General features: G+C 42.9%; 1 protein-coding gene across 18 annotated transcripts in view; it reads right to left on the minus strand.

The window, feature by feature from the left end:
* Positions 1 to 19,890, minus strand: part of TCF4 (transcription factor 4) — a 377,287-nt gene that overhangs the window by 216,846 nt on the left and 140,551 nt on the right. For 9 of the 18 annotated variants that reach the window (XM_043443717.1, XM_043443716.1, XM_043443724.1 and 6 more), the window contains one exon: positions 18,094 to 18,126. The exons of the other annotated variants lie outside the window; for them this stretch is intronic. In XM_043443717.1, the coding sequence (XP_043299652.1) occupies positions 18,094 to 18,126 (33 nt within the window). The remainder of the gene's footprint in view (positions 1 to 18,093; positions 18,127 to 19,890) is intronic. 18 annotated transcript variants of the gene reach the window in all.

The following is a 19,890-nucleotide window of genomic DNA, read 5'->3' on the forward strand; positions in this document are numbered from 1 at the left end:
TCTACGAACGCCCCTTTGACAACTGCTGCCAGAGAACGAAAGGTCCATTTGCACTTTTATATGAAGAAGGAAAAGGAGTCAGGAAGGAAAGAGACGATGAAAGAAGACAGAACAAGAAATATTTCTGGAAAAAAGATTCCAGGATAAGCAAGTTAAAATAAGCTGAAAGATGCAAATGTTGAGGGTTATCAAGAGAATAAAGAAGGGCCACGTTCTCTTCTTAGATGTGAGGAGAAGCAGCCGTCAGTTCAAGTGGAGTGGCAGGTATTCTATGATCAACTACCTCAAATCAAACAACTCATTTCTTAGACCACTATCTTCCAAAAATTCAAGGACTCCACTGCTATTCCCCTCCTGCCTCCCCCTTGAGAACTTTCGTTACTCTGATTCTGCTTGGGTTCTGTTTCTCTACATGGTTCCTAAGTGCTTTCATACTATTTTTGCTTAAATCTGTCAAAGATCGTAAACTACTTGGGTGTAAACGCTGACCTGAATTCCACAGGGGAGTCTAATTCCAGGCCAGCCGTGCACTTGGCAAACCCAAGTCCTTACCAGATGCAGGCGCTGATGTTCATAAAGCAACAGGTCCTATGCTCATCAGTCTCACTCATCCCTTATTACAAACTGATGATGTTGTCCCTTGACTTTTGCGACCCTTAATTGTTCTCCTTGTAAGGCTCTTCTCCTTCTTATTATGGTTTAACACTGTGCTGAAGTGTTTTTAAAAACGTACAGCACTCATTATTGTGGCCCCTGGCTTCGGGCATCTCACATTTACTTGGAATACTTTTTGTTTTGGCTGTGCTGAGTCTTCTCTATGGCGCACAGGATTCTTTCTCTTGTGGCGCACACGCTTAGAGGCACCGAGGCATGTGGGATCCTTGTTCCCCAACCAGGGATTGAACCCATGTCCCCCCACACTAGAAGATGAACTCTCAACCACTGGGCCACCATGGAAGCTCCTACTTGGAATACTTTTGACCTGGTCACATCCACCTGCACTGTCCAGGGAAGCAGGTGGGTCCAATGGTTAGAACGTGTGCTTCAGAGCCTGGCAGGATGGTGTGCAAGTCACGGTCACACCACTAATCAACCAGGATGGGGCCTTTGTCCAGATCATTTCAAACTCGCTATCCTTCACTTTCCTCCTGTGTAAAGTGAGGACGGTAAGTACTTTTCACAAACAGACACTGTAAGGTAACATCTGCGAACAACTGCACGGAGTCTGTTACACAGTAAGGGCACAATGACGAGTGGCTATTGTGGCCACATTAGGATATCAATGAACATTTATGGACATTAGCGAATAAGCGTTATGGACGTTGTCGGACAAAGGTCACGGTCATTATTTAGAATTTAGTGCTGAGGGAGCATGGATTTAATCTGCTCTTATGCGTCAAGGAAGCTGCATGCTTGTGTCACAGGTACAAAGGCGGGACCTGAATCTGGACTGTTCTGAAAACGCATGCCTTTGGGTGGCATGGACAAAGAATGAAGAAGTGTGAGATTAAAGGTTTCTCCAAATACATCCCACTGTGTGTGCTGCTGATGACAACATCTATGCAAGAAGAACCACACATTTTCAACTGCATATATTTGTTTTATACTACGAGGAAAAATGTATCACCTTGTTGGTTCCCAAGGATTTTTTGCTCTTTTATTTTAGTTCCAAGCAGGACTCCTCGTTTTATAACCTCTTCCCTCTTCACCTTTTGCTGTGTTTGTGTCCCTTATGTGCCCGGTCATCTAAGTGCACGATGCTGACAGAGTCATTTCCTCTTCAGGAAATGTTACCCTTGAGTAGTTTTCCAGTTCTTTATAAGCCAACATTTCAAAACATTTTTCCTACCCACTTACAACTTTTATTCTAAAGGAAATAAATTAGGCTAAGATTGCCAGACTACACTAATTTTTTTCAAATACCTCTCACTCATTGAACAGTTTCATTCACTGTGCTTGCACTGTACAACAAATTCAAATCAATCTTTCTTCATTCATTCTGCTTAACTCTATTTCTCTGGCCACACACTGACTTCCGGTATCTTTCTGCCTTTTTGTTAAATTTCACCAAAATAGTGTTCATCATAATAAAACTTACTTATATTTAATACTTAATCTTGAGTGACTAGCAAATGTCCAGTTTCAATCATTATGCAGAAATTTTTTTGGTTTTCATAGTAAGAAAAAAAGAAAAACAAGCAATTTTTATTTAGTGATACTGTCAAATGCTCCAGGGAAGAATCCTGGCTCTGGCAACGCATTCTGATCAGCCCTCAAATATTCTCATCTGACATTCCAGGGAAGTCCTGGAGTCTTCAGGAACATCGATCTGATGTACTAGAAATAGTAATGACAGTGAACGTCAGGACTTGCCCTCAAGAATGGTATGCTCTCTGCTTAGCCCAATACCTGGCAAGGGGAGAGTGATCATAAATATAAATTATAAATCACCTTCAACTTTCCCTGTAAATCCTCGGAGTTAACAATATACCTCTTTGCAGTCATCAGACCAAACCTGGAGATGACTGCAAAGTTATTTTTATCAAATAGCCTTTGACTTGGCCCGATGACACTGGCAAATGCTGAGACTGTGGCCATTTGGCCACACATGCTTCTGGCTCGCTTTCAAAACCACCAGCTACGCGTCTGGCCTTTGTCTCTCTCCACTTGAATAAAAGCTCCACGAGGGCAGAGGGTCCTTCCTACCTTGTTTCCGGCTGTATCACAAGGGCCGGGCACCTCTTTGCTGAAGGAAGGACACATGCTGAGCATGGTCCGGAAGGTCCTTCAGAAGCCGGACACAGAGAAACTTTACCTCATGCCCTCCCTCTTCCATGGTCGAGAGAGAGATGTCCAAATGCCTGCCTTCTGACCTTCTGCAGGTGTCACTCTGGAGGCTGCCCACAAGCCTCCCTCCTGCTCCACGTCACTTTCTCTGCCCAAATGTCTCCTCCTGACCTGAACAGGTGAACTTGGATGTCTGCTTCCTCTACACTCTGCCCCTCCCTGCTAGGAGCTTCCATAGGACCCTGTGTTTCTCTTGGCCTGTTTAATTTCTGTGTTTTCCACTAGATGGAAAGTAACTCCAACTATGCCGTGTGCAACACACACCAAGTATCTGGCACGAAACTCATGCTCAATAAATGTGATGAGTGAATTAATGAATGACTTAAAGACTGAACACTAATAATATGGAAGAGCCATAGAAGCACCTCTCTAACCAGAGCAATTGATGCATATAAATCAGTATATATGATACAAATCAAATACGCTGACAAGTAATGTAATTTAAAACCCAATCACTCAATATATTTGTTGACTTTTTCCATAGGTTACAGATATTTCAGGCCTATTAACAGTGGGATATGCCTCCAAATAAAACTTCACCAATTAAGATTCTGTGATTAGAAAAGAAGTTCACAGGTAAAGCAATGATTATTAATATCCTGAGAAATAATTTAACATGATTAATGACTTAACTACTTTATTCATTCAAACATAAGAACTTTAATTCTCTCTAAAGGTTATATTTTCAACTTGCCAAATATTCTAAATAAAGTAAGCATTAATAATCTTGATAGTAAAAAGGAATATATACTATGATACGTGTAGAAACAAATACCAAAATTCCATACATTTTCTTTAACTTTGAGTCAAGTATTACAAAATGTAGACGTCTTTAACTGGCTTTCCCTCTGCATTTTACTTTAAGAAGATATACAGAATTCGACAGAAGCACAAGACTGTATGTACAACAGTTGTTAACACGTTAGTTGGGAGAGTCTCACAGGGACAGGTTTTGAGTCACAGCTCCAAGCAGTCAGGGGTCAGATCTTCATCCCATAGTATAACCAAAGCACCACATGTGCATCGGAAACCCAAATCAAACAAAAACAGCTCTATCATTCTAAAAGAGATAGAAGAGACAACTAAATACCCCTGTTATCCACACCGTTTCAGAGATTCTGGGGGGAAAAAACCAACAACAATAAGTCAGCAAGCTACAGCAACTTGGGCGTGTTTCTTTTATTGGACAGGTAGCCTTAACAAAATATTATGCACCATAAGTCATACAAGATGGCAGAGGTAATATTACAAAGTATAACAAAATCACCCAAGTACTTGAGAAGAACATATTTCAATCAATTCCGAGGCTAATTTCATCACATTCTTAGCTATTTCCCTAATTGTTCTGCATAAGGCAAAGCTTCCTTCTTCAGTGTCATTTAGTCTTTGCTGTATATTATAAAAAATAATACATGGATGTTCTTTTTGAAATATTTATAGTGCCGACTTTCTTCTAATTTGGCTTGTCTTTCCTCTAAATTAGTTAAAATCCGTTAACATTTTTCCTGCAAGGAAAATCACTGCCACTGCATACACATAATGTTTAATTGTGAATCTACATAATGAATGTCTGTCATTTACATCATTATCACAGAGGCAAACCTTTAAGGCCCTCAGAGTAATCCTATCGATTTGAAGGACAACTAAAATTAAAAAAAAAAAAAAAAATAGAGTTCATTTTGGCCCTTTCTGGAAGTATGCACAATTTTAACACATCAAAAATTATCCATCTTCTTTGACCTGAAAAAGTTATTAATTTAGGGCATAAAAATATCTTGATGGTAAACAGGTGCTAAGTAGGTGATGACTCACTTTTACTGAGTGAGAAAGAAATAGAAGGATTTAAAAATAAGTACTCGGTTCAAGGAAAATGAAGTTTTGAAAATGAAAGTGATGTGTAGGTCAGCGATTTCTCAACCTGGCAGGACAGGAGAGGCACCAAACGCACACTGAAGTTAGACGTCTGGATCCCAGCCCAGACCTCCAAACACAGAACAGCTATAGACGCAGCCCGGGCGTCTATATTATGTGATCGGCCCAGAGGCAGCTCAGATGTTCGGGTGAAGATCTACAAGATACGGTCCTATTTCCTTATGGACTTAGGGTGCCACGGGCCATTAATGGCCCCACCATGACCCCAAGCTGAGTCCATTATTCTACAAGCCCTTCTCAAGACTGTAGGGCTTCCATCTGAGCTCCTTTGCGGCTTTGGTTCCAATGAAGGTTATAATTTGCAAAGAAAGAAAACAGGCTTACGGCAATTTTTTTTTTTTAACATCAACTTTTTCTTTTTGGCTGTGTTCAGTCTTTGCTGCTGCTCAGGCTTTCCTTTGTTTCTGCATGGGGCGGGGGGTTACTCTTTATTTGTGGTGTGAGGGCCTCTCGTTGCAGGGTTTCTCTCGTTGTGGAGCATGGGCTCTAGAGCACATGGGCTTCAGCAGTTGTAGCTCCCGGGCTCTAGAGCATGGACTCAGAGGTTATGGCTCATGGGTTTAGCTGCTCCATGTCATCTGGGATCTTCCTGGATCAGGGACTGAACCCACGTCTCCTGCTCTGGCAGGCAGACACATTACCACTGAGCCACCAGGGAAGCCCAAGATATACTTTCCCATCAGATACATAAGGACCCTAAGAAACAGTGAGATAAAAGAACATTCACAGTAAATATAGGCCAAGAGGTACCAAAGCTGCTTTCTGGCATTCTCTACCCAGCCCTTGCTTCTACTCTCTCATTAGGAATAGAATAGTTGCAGGCGGGGTTGGCATTGCTTTGTATACAGTTGTCACGTGCATATCAGTCCCCTGCTCAACAAGACGGCAGATTCACCCAATGCTAACATCCCCAGGGAATGAGCTGTTCCCAGGGAAGAAACCAACTAAACCGAACTGGCTCTATCTAAAAGAGGAACATACACCAAAAGAAACATTGATGTAGCTGAGTGAACTCAGGGATGAACTCAAGTCTACCAGCTCTTAGAGACACTCAAATTACACATGAGAATCAAGAGCTCAGAGGAGCTATTCAAACCAACGTACACCACCCACAGTCCTGATCGAAAGGGTGGCATGGGAGATGACTTCTACCTACAAGATTTTGGCCATGGGAACAAGGACCTGTAGGACAAAACTGTGCAGCAGATGGAAGTTTCTCTGTCTCTCTCCAACAGGCTCAGAAACCACGTCTGAAACATCGCTCCTACCCTGTTCTCAGGTAGCCACTAAAGCAATACCGAAAGGTGGGGACACATGACCACAGCGAAGCCCTCCTCCCAACAGTACTCGCTGGATGAGTGGCTTCAAGCGCTCTGCACACGAAGCAAAGAAAGATACATTCTGGGAAGGAAAATGGAAAGGTCTTGACTTACGAAAGCGAAGAGCAGGGAAAGAGGTGGTCCAGGGGGGACGACTGTCAGAGGGGATGGGAGGTGAGGACACCGCAGGGGCAAAATGCAGAAGCAGGGGGGAAAACGGAAGGGAAAAAAGACCATTTTAAAGTACAGTCTCTCACCTGCCCAAGGCAAGAACATTCTAAATCCCAAAACGGCAGAGGAGGTCAAGAATTCCTAATTTGTGCTCGGGCCGCTGGTAGGGAGTCAAACCAAAGAGTCTGGTTTGGAGTGTCAGGGAGATGAGTGAGCTTCGGGAAAGATCCACTTCGGAGATCTAGGAAAGGAAGTGGGTACCCGCACTGGGGACAACCCAGCACAGCCATCAGACCAGCCAAAAGAGAGGCTGTTCTTCTTCAGACATTCTCCATCAAGAAGCCAGTCAACAGGAAGACCAGGAATGACAGCAAGGCGAAATCAACGACCTTTCTTTACCTCTCCACTTTACAGGAGTGAGAATGCAGTGGCTTCAAAGACCCTAAAGAGCACATCTGTCTTTTTCAATACCATGCTCCAGGATCTAACACACTGCCTGGCACTAAGGAGTATCCAATAAACACTGGCCCAATCAATGGCTCAGAGAATTCTCTAGAAACAATAATAAGGTTCAGTAAACACTTAACAAACACTTAAACATTAAAAACTGGGCAAAGCAGCATAACTCAAAAACAAAACAAAACAAAACTGAGGACTTAAGGGACAGAAAAGATGTCTTGGTTATTCCAAAACAACTTAAGATAAACTTTGTATAGCCAATGAGCTTGTTTCCTTGAAGGGTAAATTTCAAAGAGGCTAGTCTAATGGATTAACTGGATAATACAAACCTTCAAAATTACCTCCAACCATTCTAAGAAACACAGTTAATCAGCTTCTCCATTCTATAACTTTTTCTATACTTTGAGGTGACTGCTGCTAAGCTTTAGGGGTTTTATTAGTTTTCCTTCTCAACCCTTGATCACTGGTTTTGGCAGGATCCTGCTTTTTTTTGTTTTTCTTCATTCTCCCCTGGGAAATTTATGTCTGTTTCTGGCATCTGTCCCCCATCCTCCTTTGTGAACAGTGAGGTGAAAAATTCATTTATTTTTTAGCAGTGTCTCCACTGCCTGTCAATAAATTACCCTTTCTATCTCTCCGAGGCTTGACAAACCACTTTTCAGACCTCCTGTTCTGTAGGTGCTCTCAGAAATAACTCATTATTATTTATCATCATCTCATAGGTAATCTCTCTTCCTTTTTTCCACTCTTAATTTGGGAATATTTTTTGATATTCTTAACATCTTCCTGTAATCATGGCAGTCTCCTCCTCTATAACACTCCATGTCATCTCTGCCTCTTTCTTAATAAATAATTGCTTTGTGCTCTTTAGTTTCTGATCCTGTTAGCCTGATAGTAGGAATATTATTATAGTGTCTTTATTTTTACATAGTATTAACTTTGGAGCATCTACTTACTGAATCGTATCTCTGAATATGCATGCCTTTTCCCACTCTTTCTTTCACTACTTACCCCCTTCTTTTTCTCATTCTGCTTTTATAGCATCTAAAGTTCAAGGCTGACTGTTAACTTGTGTTTCAAGGGACAGAAACGCTACAGTTCTGCCTACACATCTCCTGTATATTTCAGTGTTTAAGTTAATGGTTCAGATAATATTTGCTATGAAAAACATCGTCTGATGACCAAATCTAGCGCGACAATCGGTTAGGTCTAAACTACTACTTCTGTCACAAATTTGCATCACACCAAATGAGGCTTCCTCACTTTTTCTTTCTCTTTTCTAGTTTGACCACGGACTTGCTGAAACCTCGGCTAGATTATCATCATGCTCTGAAAATACTCTTTAATTCTACACTTCCAATCACACTCTTTGTTTCACATAAAACTTAATCAAGAGGAGTTTCATGTAAGTTTCCACTTGTACATAATGATACACAGCTTAAGCTACATCCAGTACGTATCCCACCACAATTTTTCTTTCTATACCATATCGAGATAAATTGCATTTTATCCACCTCGTTATTTTCCATCATGTCCATATTCTAGTTGTCCTTGCCACTCGATAGGCACAATTTAACTCCTTTTCCACTGCAATTTTTGTAACCTTTAATTATTAGCCAGTATTAGCTTGTATCTGTAATTTCAAGTGACGTCCAGTTCTTCCAAACTAAAAAATTGCTGAAAGAATACCAGGAAATCCCTTGATTTGCTTAGCATATCCATCTAAATGGAATAAACTTCATGCAGTATGTGTATTAAAAATTATTTCTCAAATATAAACTATGCAAAATAAAACAGTCTGAGCTACCTGGGAGATACCAGCTGACAAATACAGTAAAACTGCAAAATAGAAGGATTTTTGCCCCTCCAACATGGAACTAATTGAAGGAGCCAAATAAAAATACTGAGTAATGTAGCCACCAATCAGTAGAAATTCTTCAGCAAGCTACAACATAGTTACATAGTTTGAACTTACATGCTGCCCTTTAATTCAAAATGTGTGTGTGTGTGTGTGTGTGTGTGTGTGTGTGTGTAGTCATACCCATTTTAAATAAGTAGAAATTTGCACAAATATAAAGTGACTTTCCTAGGATCACTAAGAAAGCATGCTGAACCAGTCTAATTGGTAATGCTTTTAAGCACCACATTTAACTAGATTTTCTTACAGCACTAATGTTCCTACACTGACACAACTTAGCAGGCAATGTATTTACAAACTATAACAGCCTGAAAAGAATTAACAATGAACAATGTGCAAGATAGTCAATTACAGGCTTAAACTTTAAACAAGCGCTTACAATGAAAATTTAAAAAAAAAAAAATACTATCTTGGCTATTGGGTCATTTTCCAGGCTACTAACTGCTAAACCACGTGCAGAACGTGCTTCCAATTTAACCATCCAGATTTTCTAAAAAGGCGCTCTGCAGGCAGAATCAAGTTGGTCTTCAATTTGATTTTTAAAACAAGGCAGTTGTACAGAAAACCAATAAGCTTTTGCTCCAGATTATTTGAAGAAGAAAGAAAAGGGGAAGTAGGTTGTATTTTAAAGACCTTAATTTGTCTGTCTATGAAAGCGAAAAATACAACCTTACTTTGGTTTAGAAAAGGGTAGTAGCTGAATAAATTCTACAGCCCCATCACCTTCTGTGAAGCAATAGCTCCAAGTCTTGACACTTTTGAAACAGCATTGGCAATGGTTGCCAAAGCATAAATACTACGCAGGAGGTCAAGATGGCTTTTAAAAGTGACAGAGAAAATTTGAGTGTTTCCTAGCTAATACAAGAACCTCTCAGGTCGTACAAGTAATCAGACACAATGAAAGCTCAAAGTTTCACTCTCAAAATGGCCAGACTTCCAATGGTGTGTGTGTGCTAAATTGCTTCCAACTCTTGGCGATCCTACGGACTGTAGCCAGCTCGGTTCCTCTGTCTATGGGATTCTCCAGGCAAGAATACTGGAGTGAGCTGCCCTGTCCTCCTGCAGGGGAACTTCCCAGACCAGGGATTGAACCTGTGTCTGTTACATCCCCTGCACTGGGAGCTGGGTTCTGTACCACTAACGCCACCAGGGAAGCCCCTTCTAATGGCACTAGATCAAAATCCACACACGAGGAAGTGACCAAAACAGAAGCTAGGTACACAGAAGGGCTTGGAGGGCTTAAAGCTAAAGAAGTCCTACACACTGGTGTGATGAACCAAGATGGGCTGACTTTTCGTGATGAAACATTCATACTTCTCATAGACATGACCAAAAACAGGAAGCCAAAGAATGGTTCGTCCACAAAGAAGTCCACAATCGCAAACAGTGTACTAATGTCCCTGAAGACCTGTCACCATTATGACATTTATTATGAAATCAAGTCAGGTTGACCTAACCTGACCTAGGTTCAGGTCAACCTAGACCTTGTATATAGTTCCACTGCTCATTTATAAAACAAATTGCTGGATGCTAATTCAAAATCACTGCAGATGGTGTTGCAGCCATGAAATTAAAAGACACTTACTCCTTGGAAGGAAAGTTATAACCAACCTAAACAGCATATTAAAAAGCAGAGACATTACTTTGTCAACAAAGGTCCATCTAGTCAAGGCTATGGTTTTTCCAGTAGTCATGGATGGATGTGAGACTATAAAGAAAGCTGAGCGCAGAACTGACGCTTTCGAACTGTGGTGTTGGAGAATACTCTTGAGAGTCCCTTGGACTGCAAAGAGATCCAACCAGTCCATCCTAAAGGAGATCAGTCTTGGGTGTTCATTGGAAGGACTGATGCTGAAGCTGAAACTCCAATGCTTTGGCCACCTGATGCAAAGAGCTGACTCATTTGAAAAGACCCTGATGCTGGGAAAGATTGAGGGCAGGAGGAGAAGGGGACGACACAGGATGAGATGGTTGGATGGCATCACCGATTCAATGGGTATGAGTTTGGGTGAACTCCGGGATTTGGTGATAGATAGGGAGGCCTGGTGTGCTGCGGTTCAAGGGGTCGCAAAGAGTCGGACACGGCAGAGCGACGGAACTGAACTGAACTGCATCCATCCCCTCTCTCTGAGTATATCCAGCCATCAGATTATCATCTTGCACGAGGATCCTGCTCTTCAGCACCTGGGAGTGCACACAGGGCTCTCCAGGGATCTTGTTTGTCAGGAACTCTGTACCTGAAAAGTTGTCATGAGTCTAAATTTCATAGTCTCAATTTAAAGGCATCCTCTGGAAAACTCCCTGTAAAGGAAGTAATACCTCTCAATTTATCTTCACTGTTAACCCAAATATTCATTTAACCTTCTGCATCTATCATCAACATTTAGCTCACCTTGTAATTTTTCGTCTTAATACCAGAGGTAGGTGATGGACGCTTAGTACTTTTGTTCAGGGAATCTTAAGATTTTTGTTATTTGTTAGCTTTCAGTTCTTTTCTCATCAGGCCCAATAAGGTAGCCAGTTAATAATGATCAGCCAACTGCAACTTTATATCCTATTTATCACCTGGTAAATTTGGTAGGTCCCACAACTGAAGAACTGTATTTGCTTCTTCCAGCAGTCACAGAAGAACTATTTGTCTTAAGCCTTCTCTCCAGAGGGCAGAATATTGACAGTAAAGACAAGGATCCACAATTACAGAAATGGTTCTCATTAATTATCCTCAACACAGAAGTGAGGGAACTCGGTGGAAGATTAGGTGGAGTCAGGATTAAGCACAGGAGTGGATGCCGCTTCACATCACACAATACAGGCTCTTGGCTGTATTGGCAGTTTCTGCCCAGAAAACATGGGCAGAGGGCACACTGGCAGACCGAAACCAACAAGAAGTATTTAACGAGTGAGGATTAATATGAAGTCCCATTCTACACAAGGAAGTGGAAAACCTGATTGTAAAGCAACTGATGTTAAAAATATTTCGTAATTTGAGTGGACTGGGAGCTCAATTTCCAATCAATGCCAAAACATGAGTATGTAAGTGAAACCTCAGGCCGCAGCAACACGAAAAATGAAAGCAGACTCACTGCTGACGAACCCAGACTGGGAATACTGAGTGAAGTGTTGGACTCACCACGTGCAGAGGGAAAGAGACCAAGTGAAACACACAGAGGACAGTGACCAGGAACACAAGGTGTGGTTAACCCAGGCTCTGTGATAATGCTACCTGTTTCCCACCGACACTCTGGGAGGAAGCAAGAATGATCACCGTGGGAAACATGGGGAAAGAGAGAAAAGGCACAGTCCCAGGTAGCTTCAGAAGAGAAAACTCGTGTTCCGAGCTGACAGCGACAAAACCGAGAACCTTCTGAAAGTCACAGCTGTCTCAGTGCGATGAACTGCCGTGTCAGGAGTGGCTTCCCCAATGCGGGGAGTGCCGAGTGCCTCGGCGGCGGCGGAAGGAATACCTGCTGGGGTCCATCCATTTATGCATTACTCAGCCTGTCACTGCGCCAACAACTTTCCTAGGGCTTCCTCCAGAAAGATTCCTATGTTGGGAAGGAAGCCGATGTAAATCTGAAAGCACACAGGAGAGCTCTAAGTTCCACACCACATCTAAGAACCTACGATGTCTTCCCAAACGGCGGATAAATGAATGTTCTGAAGCAAGGTTCAATCCAACCTGTCTTCGTGGAAGAAAGGAAGAGGAAAGCGAGGAAGAGAAGGAAGGAAGGGAGGGAGGGAGGGAGGGAGAAAGGTAGAAGAGGAGGAGGGAGAGAGGATGGGAGGGAAGAAGGAACAAAGAATTTATGAACAGTGTGTTATAGATGAGTGATTAAATGTAACACTGAAATGACTGTGTGATCAAATCAAGAATGACCTAGTTTTCTTAGAGATATCAAGTTTTTATGGGAGATAAAGATGAGATGGATGTATTGTCCCCTTCAACTTAAGTTCTTTAGAAAGCAAAATGATTAATCAGAAAATAGGTTCCCTTTCCCCTCTCTCTGGTAATGGATCCCCTCCCATGACTTCAACTACCAAATATGGAAAACTGTAGGCCAAATCCGCAATCCCCACCAGAACCACAAGTCAATTCACCCACAGATATCTCAAAAATTCATTACCTCCCTAACTGCACTTACCATCTTAATCCCCAATAAACTGCTTCTCCTCTCATAATCCACATCTCAATGAATGATAACACCATCCCCCAGCTGCCCCAAGCCAGACATCAAGCCAAGGATGACTCCTCCCTTATCCATCAGTTACCAAGTCCAGCCATTTCCTTCCATTTAATATTGCTCAAATTCATATCCTCCTCTTCATCCCCATTGTTCCTGATTCAGTCCATTTTCTCATCATTTCCTCCTGGAATTGCTTTAATCACCTCCTGAGTAATCTCCCTGTCTGTCATGTTGCTTCCTATTCACACTGTGGCTAGAGTGATTATCCGAAACCATAAATCAACCAGTTATTCCACTATTTAAAAGCAACCCTTGAATAGTTCACTACATGCTTCAATGATAAACCAGGTTCCTTCCCCTAGCATTCAAAAAAGACTCTTCACGTTTTTTGGAGTGAGGATTCTAACCCAGTTTCCCTGTCATTCCTTCCTCTGTGGACCTTATGGAATTATGTCTCAGTCTTCGGGAGCCTCTTCATTCCAGGTTTCCCATGACATCCTCTAGCCCCTACACGTCTGTCTTTCTCTCACCTGACAATTTACTTTATACCTGGACGGTTCCAACTCATCCGTCAAGAGGGCCCTATCAGCTCAGGCATTATTACTTATAATACAATAAAATTCATATTGATTCATGCAATGACCATGCCCAATGCCCTCCTCTCTTGCCTGCCTGAATCCCAGTGCCAACTAACACTGTAAAAGTTTGCTTTCCCAGCTTCCCTTGCAGCTATGAGTAAATGTCTATTAGAGATTTGAACAATAAGTTGTTAGTAAAATCTTGCTAAAGACCACGTGTTTCTGGGGATGCTCTTCCCCTCCTCCTGAAGGAATGAGATACAATTAGGTATGGACGTTAGTCTAATCTCTGCCTCTCCAACTTCCTATTGTGAACTCTGACATGGTTTCTGGGGCTTAGGAGACATCTTGTGAGAAATGCAAGATGAGAGAAAAAGATGAAGGATTAAAATGAGCATGTTGAGGAGAGCAGAAAGGAAAGATAGCAACACTGATGTTGCTGAATCCACACAGGCAACGCCTACCTCCAGACATCCCCTTAAGTGATGGAAAAAGTCATCTTTGTTTGACTAACCTACTATTATCAGGTATTCCATTAGTTGCAGCTGAGCACACACTTAACTGCTATTGCACCTCAGGGAATTCTTGCCATGTTCTCTACAAGGGAGGCAGTGCAGGGTGGCTCAGAACAAGGGCTTTAGAGCTCAGCAGATAAAAGCTTTGAATCTGGGCTCTGCCACTTACTGCACAACACTGGGCAGGTACTTCCATCTCCCTGATCCTCAACTGCACCCCCCCCCCCAAAAAAAAGGCAATGACAATGCCTGAGAAAGAAACAAGATTATAAGCGTAAATTGTTAGTGGATGCCTGGTATTTGATAAGCACCAGAACATCTCAGCCATTATTACGAGGTAGCTGATGGTTGGTATCCCAAATATATAATCCAACAGCACCCTGGGCATATATTGAATACCTCCCTAATTCTGTGACTTGACACCCATCTGAATCCTTACTTAGACTGTGGGCCACGCTGAAAGCAAGAAAAGTAGCACGTCACTCTCAGGTACCTAACAGGAGCCTGCCTGACACAGATTTTCCACAAGTACTTTTTCGATGAATCAATGAATGAACCAAAGGCTAATTTTGAGTACTGCAGTTTATCCTTTCATTGGCTTTGAGTATAAATAAAATCTATATGGATGGTTAAAAAAATGCATACACTGAGGACCATATGATTGCAGACATACTGATAACACATGAATATTATTTATCAAGAAGATGATCAACTTTTAAGGCAGTAAGATATTCTGCTTTGCTTTCACAAATATGTGACTTGCTCTTTCCCTCCCTGCTGTAAGGGAGAACTTCTTCCCCATCTAAAAATCCAGAGAGCTAAGATATGAGGTGTCAAAACCACTTGTGACACAACTAAGCCAAAAACAGAATGTGGGATCGAAGTTTTATCTTCTCTACTCCATCCAACTTAGCCTCCAGAAAAAGCTCTCCCTCTGAATATTTACTTGTCAGGAAATTATAAAATGAACAGCTCTCATTGTTTTGCAGAGGGGATGATGACAGGGTGAGAGTGGGTAGCTTCTCTGGCAAATTAACAGTCTCCAAATATAGGGCTTTCCTGATGGCTCATTGGGTGAAGACTCCGCCTGCAACACAGGAGACACAGAAGATGTGGGTTTGATCCCTGGGTCGGGAAGATCCCCTGGCAAAGGGAATGACAACCCACTCCAGTATTCTTGCCTGGAGAATCTCTTGGACAGAGGAGCGTGGCGGGCTACTGTCCAAAGAGTTGCAAAGTGTCAGACACATAGCTTTTCTGGCAAATCAACCGTCCCCAAATATTAGAATGTGCCCAAACATGTTTTCTAAACCGTGTTTTGTCATCTACAGTCAAACACATATTAAACTGTATAGGAATGCTACTTAAATGTGACCACTAAACTAGGTTGCCTTATCACAGTAACCTTGGAAAATCGCCCTTTGATGTAAAAACCAGCCCTCCCTTAGTTACTACGATCTTTGCGTGCACTGGGGGCACTCTCTTTTTCCCAAGGGAGGAATACTCCCTCTTAGTAAGGAAAGGTGATCCGCTCTGATAAAACTTTAACAGGTGCTGAAATTTATATATTATATTACAGCCTTACAAGCCTACACTAATTATTAATTATCCACCTAAGTGTACACTGCTTTACACACATCCTGCCCCTTAACTAGAGCACTCAGAAAAGCCATTGTACTTTGCCTGACTAACGGACCATATCTTGAACAGCTAAATGGCCTAGCAAATGCAAAGATTTTCCCATATGTACACTTTACAGTGTTAATGTGGATCCACTGCCTATGCAAACCAACTGTGTTTCCACCGCCACATCCTATCTTGAGGAAAGTAGGTAACTGAGGGAGGGCTAGAAATGGACAATCTCAGCAAATTAGAGCCAATTGATGAAGCAGCTTCCTTAGTGTTTGCAAAGAGCATCAGTCTGCGGTTAGAATTGTAGGGGTACTGCGTTCTCTCATTCTGCTCTGCAAACATTTTCAAGAAGTCACATCAAGGCTGCTTTTTATGCTAGAGCAGGTGTGAACTCAATTCCACCCTTAAACTAGTATCAGCTCAGCTGAGAGAACAGCCGTAAATTTTTATTTCAGAACTAAATGAAACTCATGAGGGTATGGGGCAAAATCTCATTAACTATTAAAATGCCTTTAGAAGACTCTGAGCAAGGCTGCTTTCTTTTCTTTTATTTTCAATTTGGTGTTCAGGCGATATCAGTTCAGTTCAGCTGCTCAGTCGCGTCCGACTCTGCGACCCCACGGACTGCAGCACACCAGGCTTCCCTGTCCATCACCAACTCCCGGAGCTACACAGATCTTTAAAACAGACATATTTAGAACCGCCTTCTCTTTGAGGTCACAGAAAAGTTCAGAGCTCTTCCCCCAGAGCACATCTCCATGCGTCAGGTCAGGGGCAGAGTGAGGAGGAGGCCAAGGAAAGCGCCGTGTGCAGTCGCTTCAGTCTCATCTGACTCTGAGGCCCCGTGGACCGCGGCCCGCGAGGCTCATCTGTCCACGGACTCCCCAAGCAAGAACACTGAAGGAGGCTGCCATGCCCCCGGCAGGTGATCTGCCCGACCAGGGATCAAACCTGGGTCTCCGGCAGTGCAGGCAGCTTCTTTACCACTGAGCCATGTGGGAAGCCCCAAAAGGAAAAGTAGGAGATCACCAAAAGATGGTCCAGCAAGCTCTCGTTCCGGAAGTCAGCTTCCCCCCTACCTAGTAAGGAGGATGGGCTTCCCAGGTGGCTCAGCGGTCAAACGTCCACCTGCCATACGCAGGAGACACACATTCAGTCCCGCGGTTGGGACGATCCCCTGGAAAAGGAAATGGAAACCCGCTCCAGTATTCTTGCCTGGAGAATCCCATGGACAGAGGAGCCTGGTGGGCTACAGTCCCTGGGGTCGTAAAGAGTCAGACACGACTGAACGACTAAAACAAGGATGCCTAACAGAGGTTACCCACAGTTACTTAAGCAGTCCGCCAAGATATTTAAAACATTTATGTTCACTGCATTTCAATTTCCAAATAACATTTTCAAGATCATCAATAAATAAGAAAAAGGGAAACTATGCAATGAAAGAAAATAAAAACACACACAATATAAAGTATGAATCTTATCCTGTCAAGCCAAGGTTACAGGATTCCCCAAATCTGAGTATCAGGTTCATTTCCAAATGCTCTGAAAGTTTTGAAGGAGACAAGGTCACCAATAAATTTTCCTCCATGATTTGGTACTATCCAATTAAGTACCATAAGTTACACATAAAGAGTTTATGCTTACATCCCAAGCAATCAGATTTGGCTACTGAACTTTTAAGACCATGGCTTGGTCTGAATAGCCAAAGTGAGGAAGAGGCAGGAGCAATTAGTAACCCAATAATTTCAGAGACTCAGGCAGCCATGCCAATGCTGATACTTCAAGGCTAGAAAATGATACTTTGCGATCAGAATGCTCTAAAATTAGCTTTTTATGTGTCCCTTTCTCTCTAATCCTTCGTTCCTTTTGTCTCCCTTTTCTCCACCAAATGTTATCAGATATTACACAGTTTCTATTTTCATTCAGCTTTTAATATGGCCCATGAGGGGGTGGCATTTAATTAATCACTTCCACATTCTGCCAAAACCCACTACGTGAGTCTCAAGTCTGCGTATTACTTTTGCCAAGCTGGTCAGACCCAACGAGCAGAAAAAGAGCCTAGCGAAAATAAGAGGAGGCACCGTGATCACTCACAGCCACTGAATTTAAGGGCCAGGTATTTTTCCTGGTTTTCATTTAAAGCCAGAGCAACGACTCAGATGAGAAATTCCATCAGACCACTAAACACTATGCAATATCACACAGTGGAGAATGGCAAGTTGGGAGTCAAACCAGAGGCCAGCTAAACACAAGCCTTGGTCAGCCCACTGTCCTCCACTGCCCCCATATTCAGGCTGCAGAGAGCTTTCAAAGCTGTAAGAAAGCTTTCCATGTTTTACTTTCAACATCAACAACGTAACCTGCTATATCTTACACCAATTTAAAGCAAAACTCCCTTACAGTTTTTCCTATTAATAAGCACGTGCAAGGAACTGGGGAGTGATTAATACACAAACATCAAGACGATGAGAAATGTTTGGGTTGTATCTATTAGGTGCCTGGGGATACATTTAATTCAGTCCCATCTATGTTTCATACCTTTTGCCACTGTTGGTCCCGGGGCTTGATATTCTGCAAGAAGAAATAAAATAAGATCCCCTGAGTATCTCTTTCTATTCAAAATTCACACACACTTCCTTAGGAAGATTCAGAATGCCTTGGGAGTGAAGAGAATGAGAGAATGATGGCATATACACAGGCAACATTCTCTGCCAAGCTTCTCTGGAGACGAATGAACTGCATCGGAAGACTATCCCCAACACATTCCCCAGAACCTAGAAGGTGCATGTGACAGCATTTCCTTGATGAAAAGTGTCCTACCCAGTGGTTACTCGAAATGCAGATGACCTACAATGCAGGTGAAGAAATCTCACCTTGTCAGCACCTTTAACCAAAATCCACAGAAAGGTGCCTTCCACCTTACGCAACAATGCAACTTGAGAACATTTAAGCTGGAGAGAAAAATGGCTGGAGGCAAATATGTCCTCAAGGGGCGTATCTGTATTCAACGAAGTTGTCCCCAAAGAGGTACTTATTTTATAGGATTACTGGTTTTTGTGGAATGGCTGAAAAAAAAAAATCTTTATTTTGGTCTTGCTGTCTTCAGAACTGAACATGCAATACTATCTCCAACCGTTCTTGCCCTCGGTTCCAATCTCATTAGAAAGTAAAGGTATTTTCAAATTGCCATCACCCAAGACCCAAGGTCTATAGAATTTTCAACTAATTAAAGACATTAAGTGACCTTCCCTGGTGGCTCAGAGGGTAAAGACTCTGCCTGCAGTGTGGAAAATCCAGGTTCGATCCCTGGGTCAGGAAGATCTCCTGGAGAAGGAAATGGCAACCCACTCCAGTATCCTTGCCTAGAAAATTCCATGGACGGAGGAGCCTGCCAGGCTTACAGTCCATGGGGTCGCAAAGAGTTGGACACAACTGAGCGACATCACTTGATCCCTGATCCCTGAGGGCCATTAAGTGACAGAGTACCACTATGCAGTTGTGCAATGGTCTAAGATGGCAGCAGAGGGGTTGCTGCAAAGCATATCCCATCACTGTGTGGCTCACAGTGAAGCTGAACCAAGTGTGACCATCCTGGCCTTAGAAACGAGAAAGTCGGTGATCACAAGAAGTTCAGGCAAAGTCCCATCACCAGGAAGCGGAACAGCCAGGATGAAGGCTGCAGCGCCCCCCGAGCCCAGCCCACTACTCCACGGGGCCTCTAAAGACGCCAGCGCTTCCAACAGAGCTCCTCTGCAGTTTTGGTCCTAATGAAGGTTATCATAGGAACAAAGAAAATAGGCTACAGTAACTTTTGAACATAAACTTTTTTCTTTTTTTGGCTGGGCTGGGTCTTGGTTGCTTGCTTTTCTCTGCTTGTAGCAAGCAGAGGCTCCTCTCTAGTTGCGGTGAATGGGCTTCTCGTTGCGGTGGCTTCTTTTGTTGCTGGGCTCAAGATCCAGGGCTCGAGGGTTTCAGGAGCTGCGGCTGCCGGGCTCTAGAGCATAGGTTCAGGAGCCGTGGTGCACCAGCTTTGTGGCTCCACGGCACGTGGGATCATCCCGGATCAGGGACTGAACCCACGTCTCCTGCATTGGCAGGTGGATTCTTTACCACTGAGCCAACAGGCAAGCCCAAGGCTTACAGTATTTTTTTAAAAATGAAGGTCAATATCGCACTTAAGGCAGGCGCACAACTTCTAAGGACAGGAGGTTAAAAGACTCTGAAAATGACTGCTGTTTCTCCTGGAGCTGAGGGGTGATGAGAGGTTTGCCGGGTGTCTGATCTTCCACCCAAGGAACCAGTCAACTGTTCACTCTTGGCTACTGCTGTCCCAGG

Source organism: Cervus canadensis, chromosome 23 (assembly GCF_019320065.1).
Source record: "Cervus canadensis isolate Bull #8, Minnesota chromosome 23, ASM1932006v1, whole genome shotgun sequence".
NCBI classification, from domain to species: Eukaryota; Metazoa; Chordata; class Mammalia; order Artiodactyla; family Cervidae; genus Cervus; species Cervus canadensis.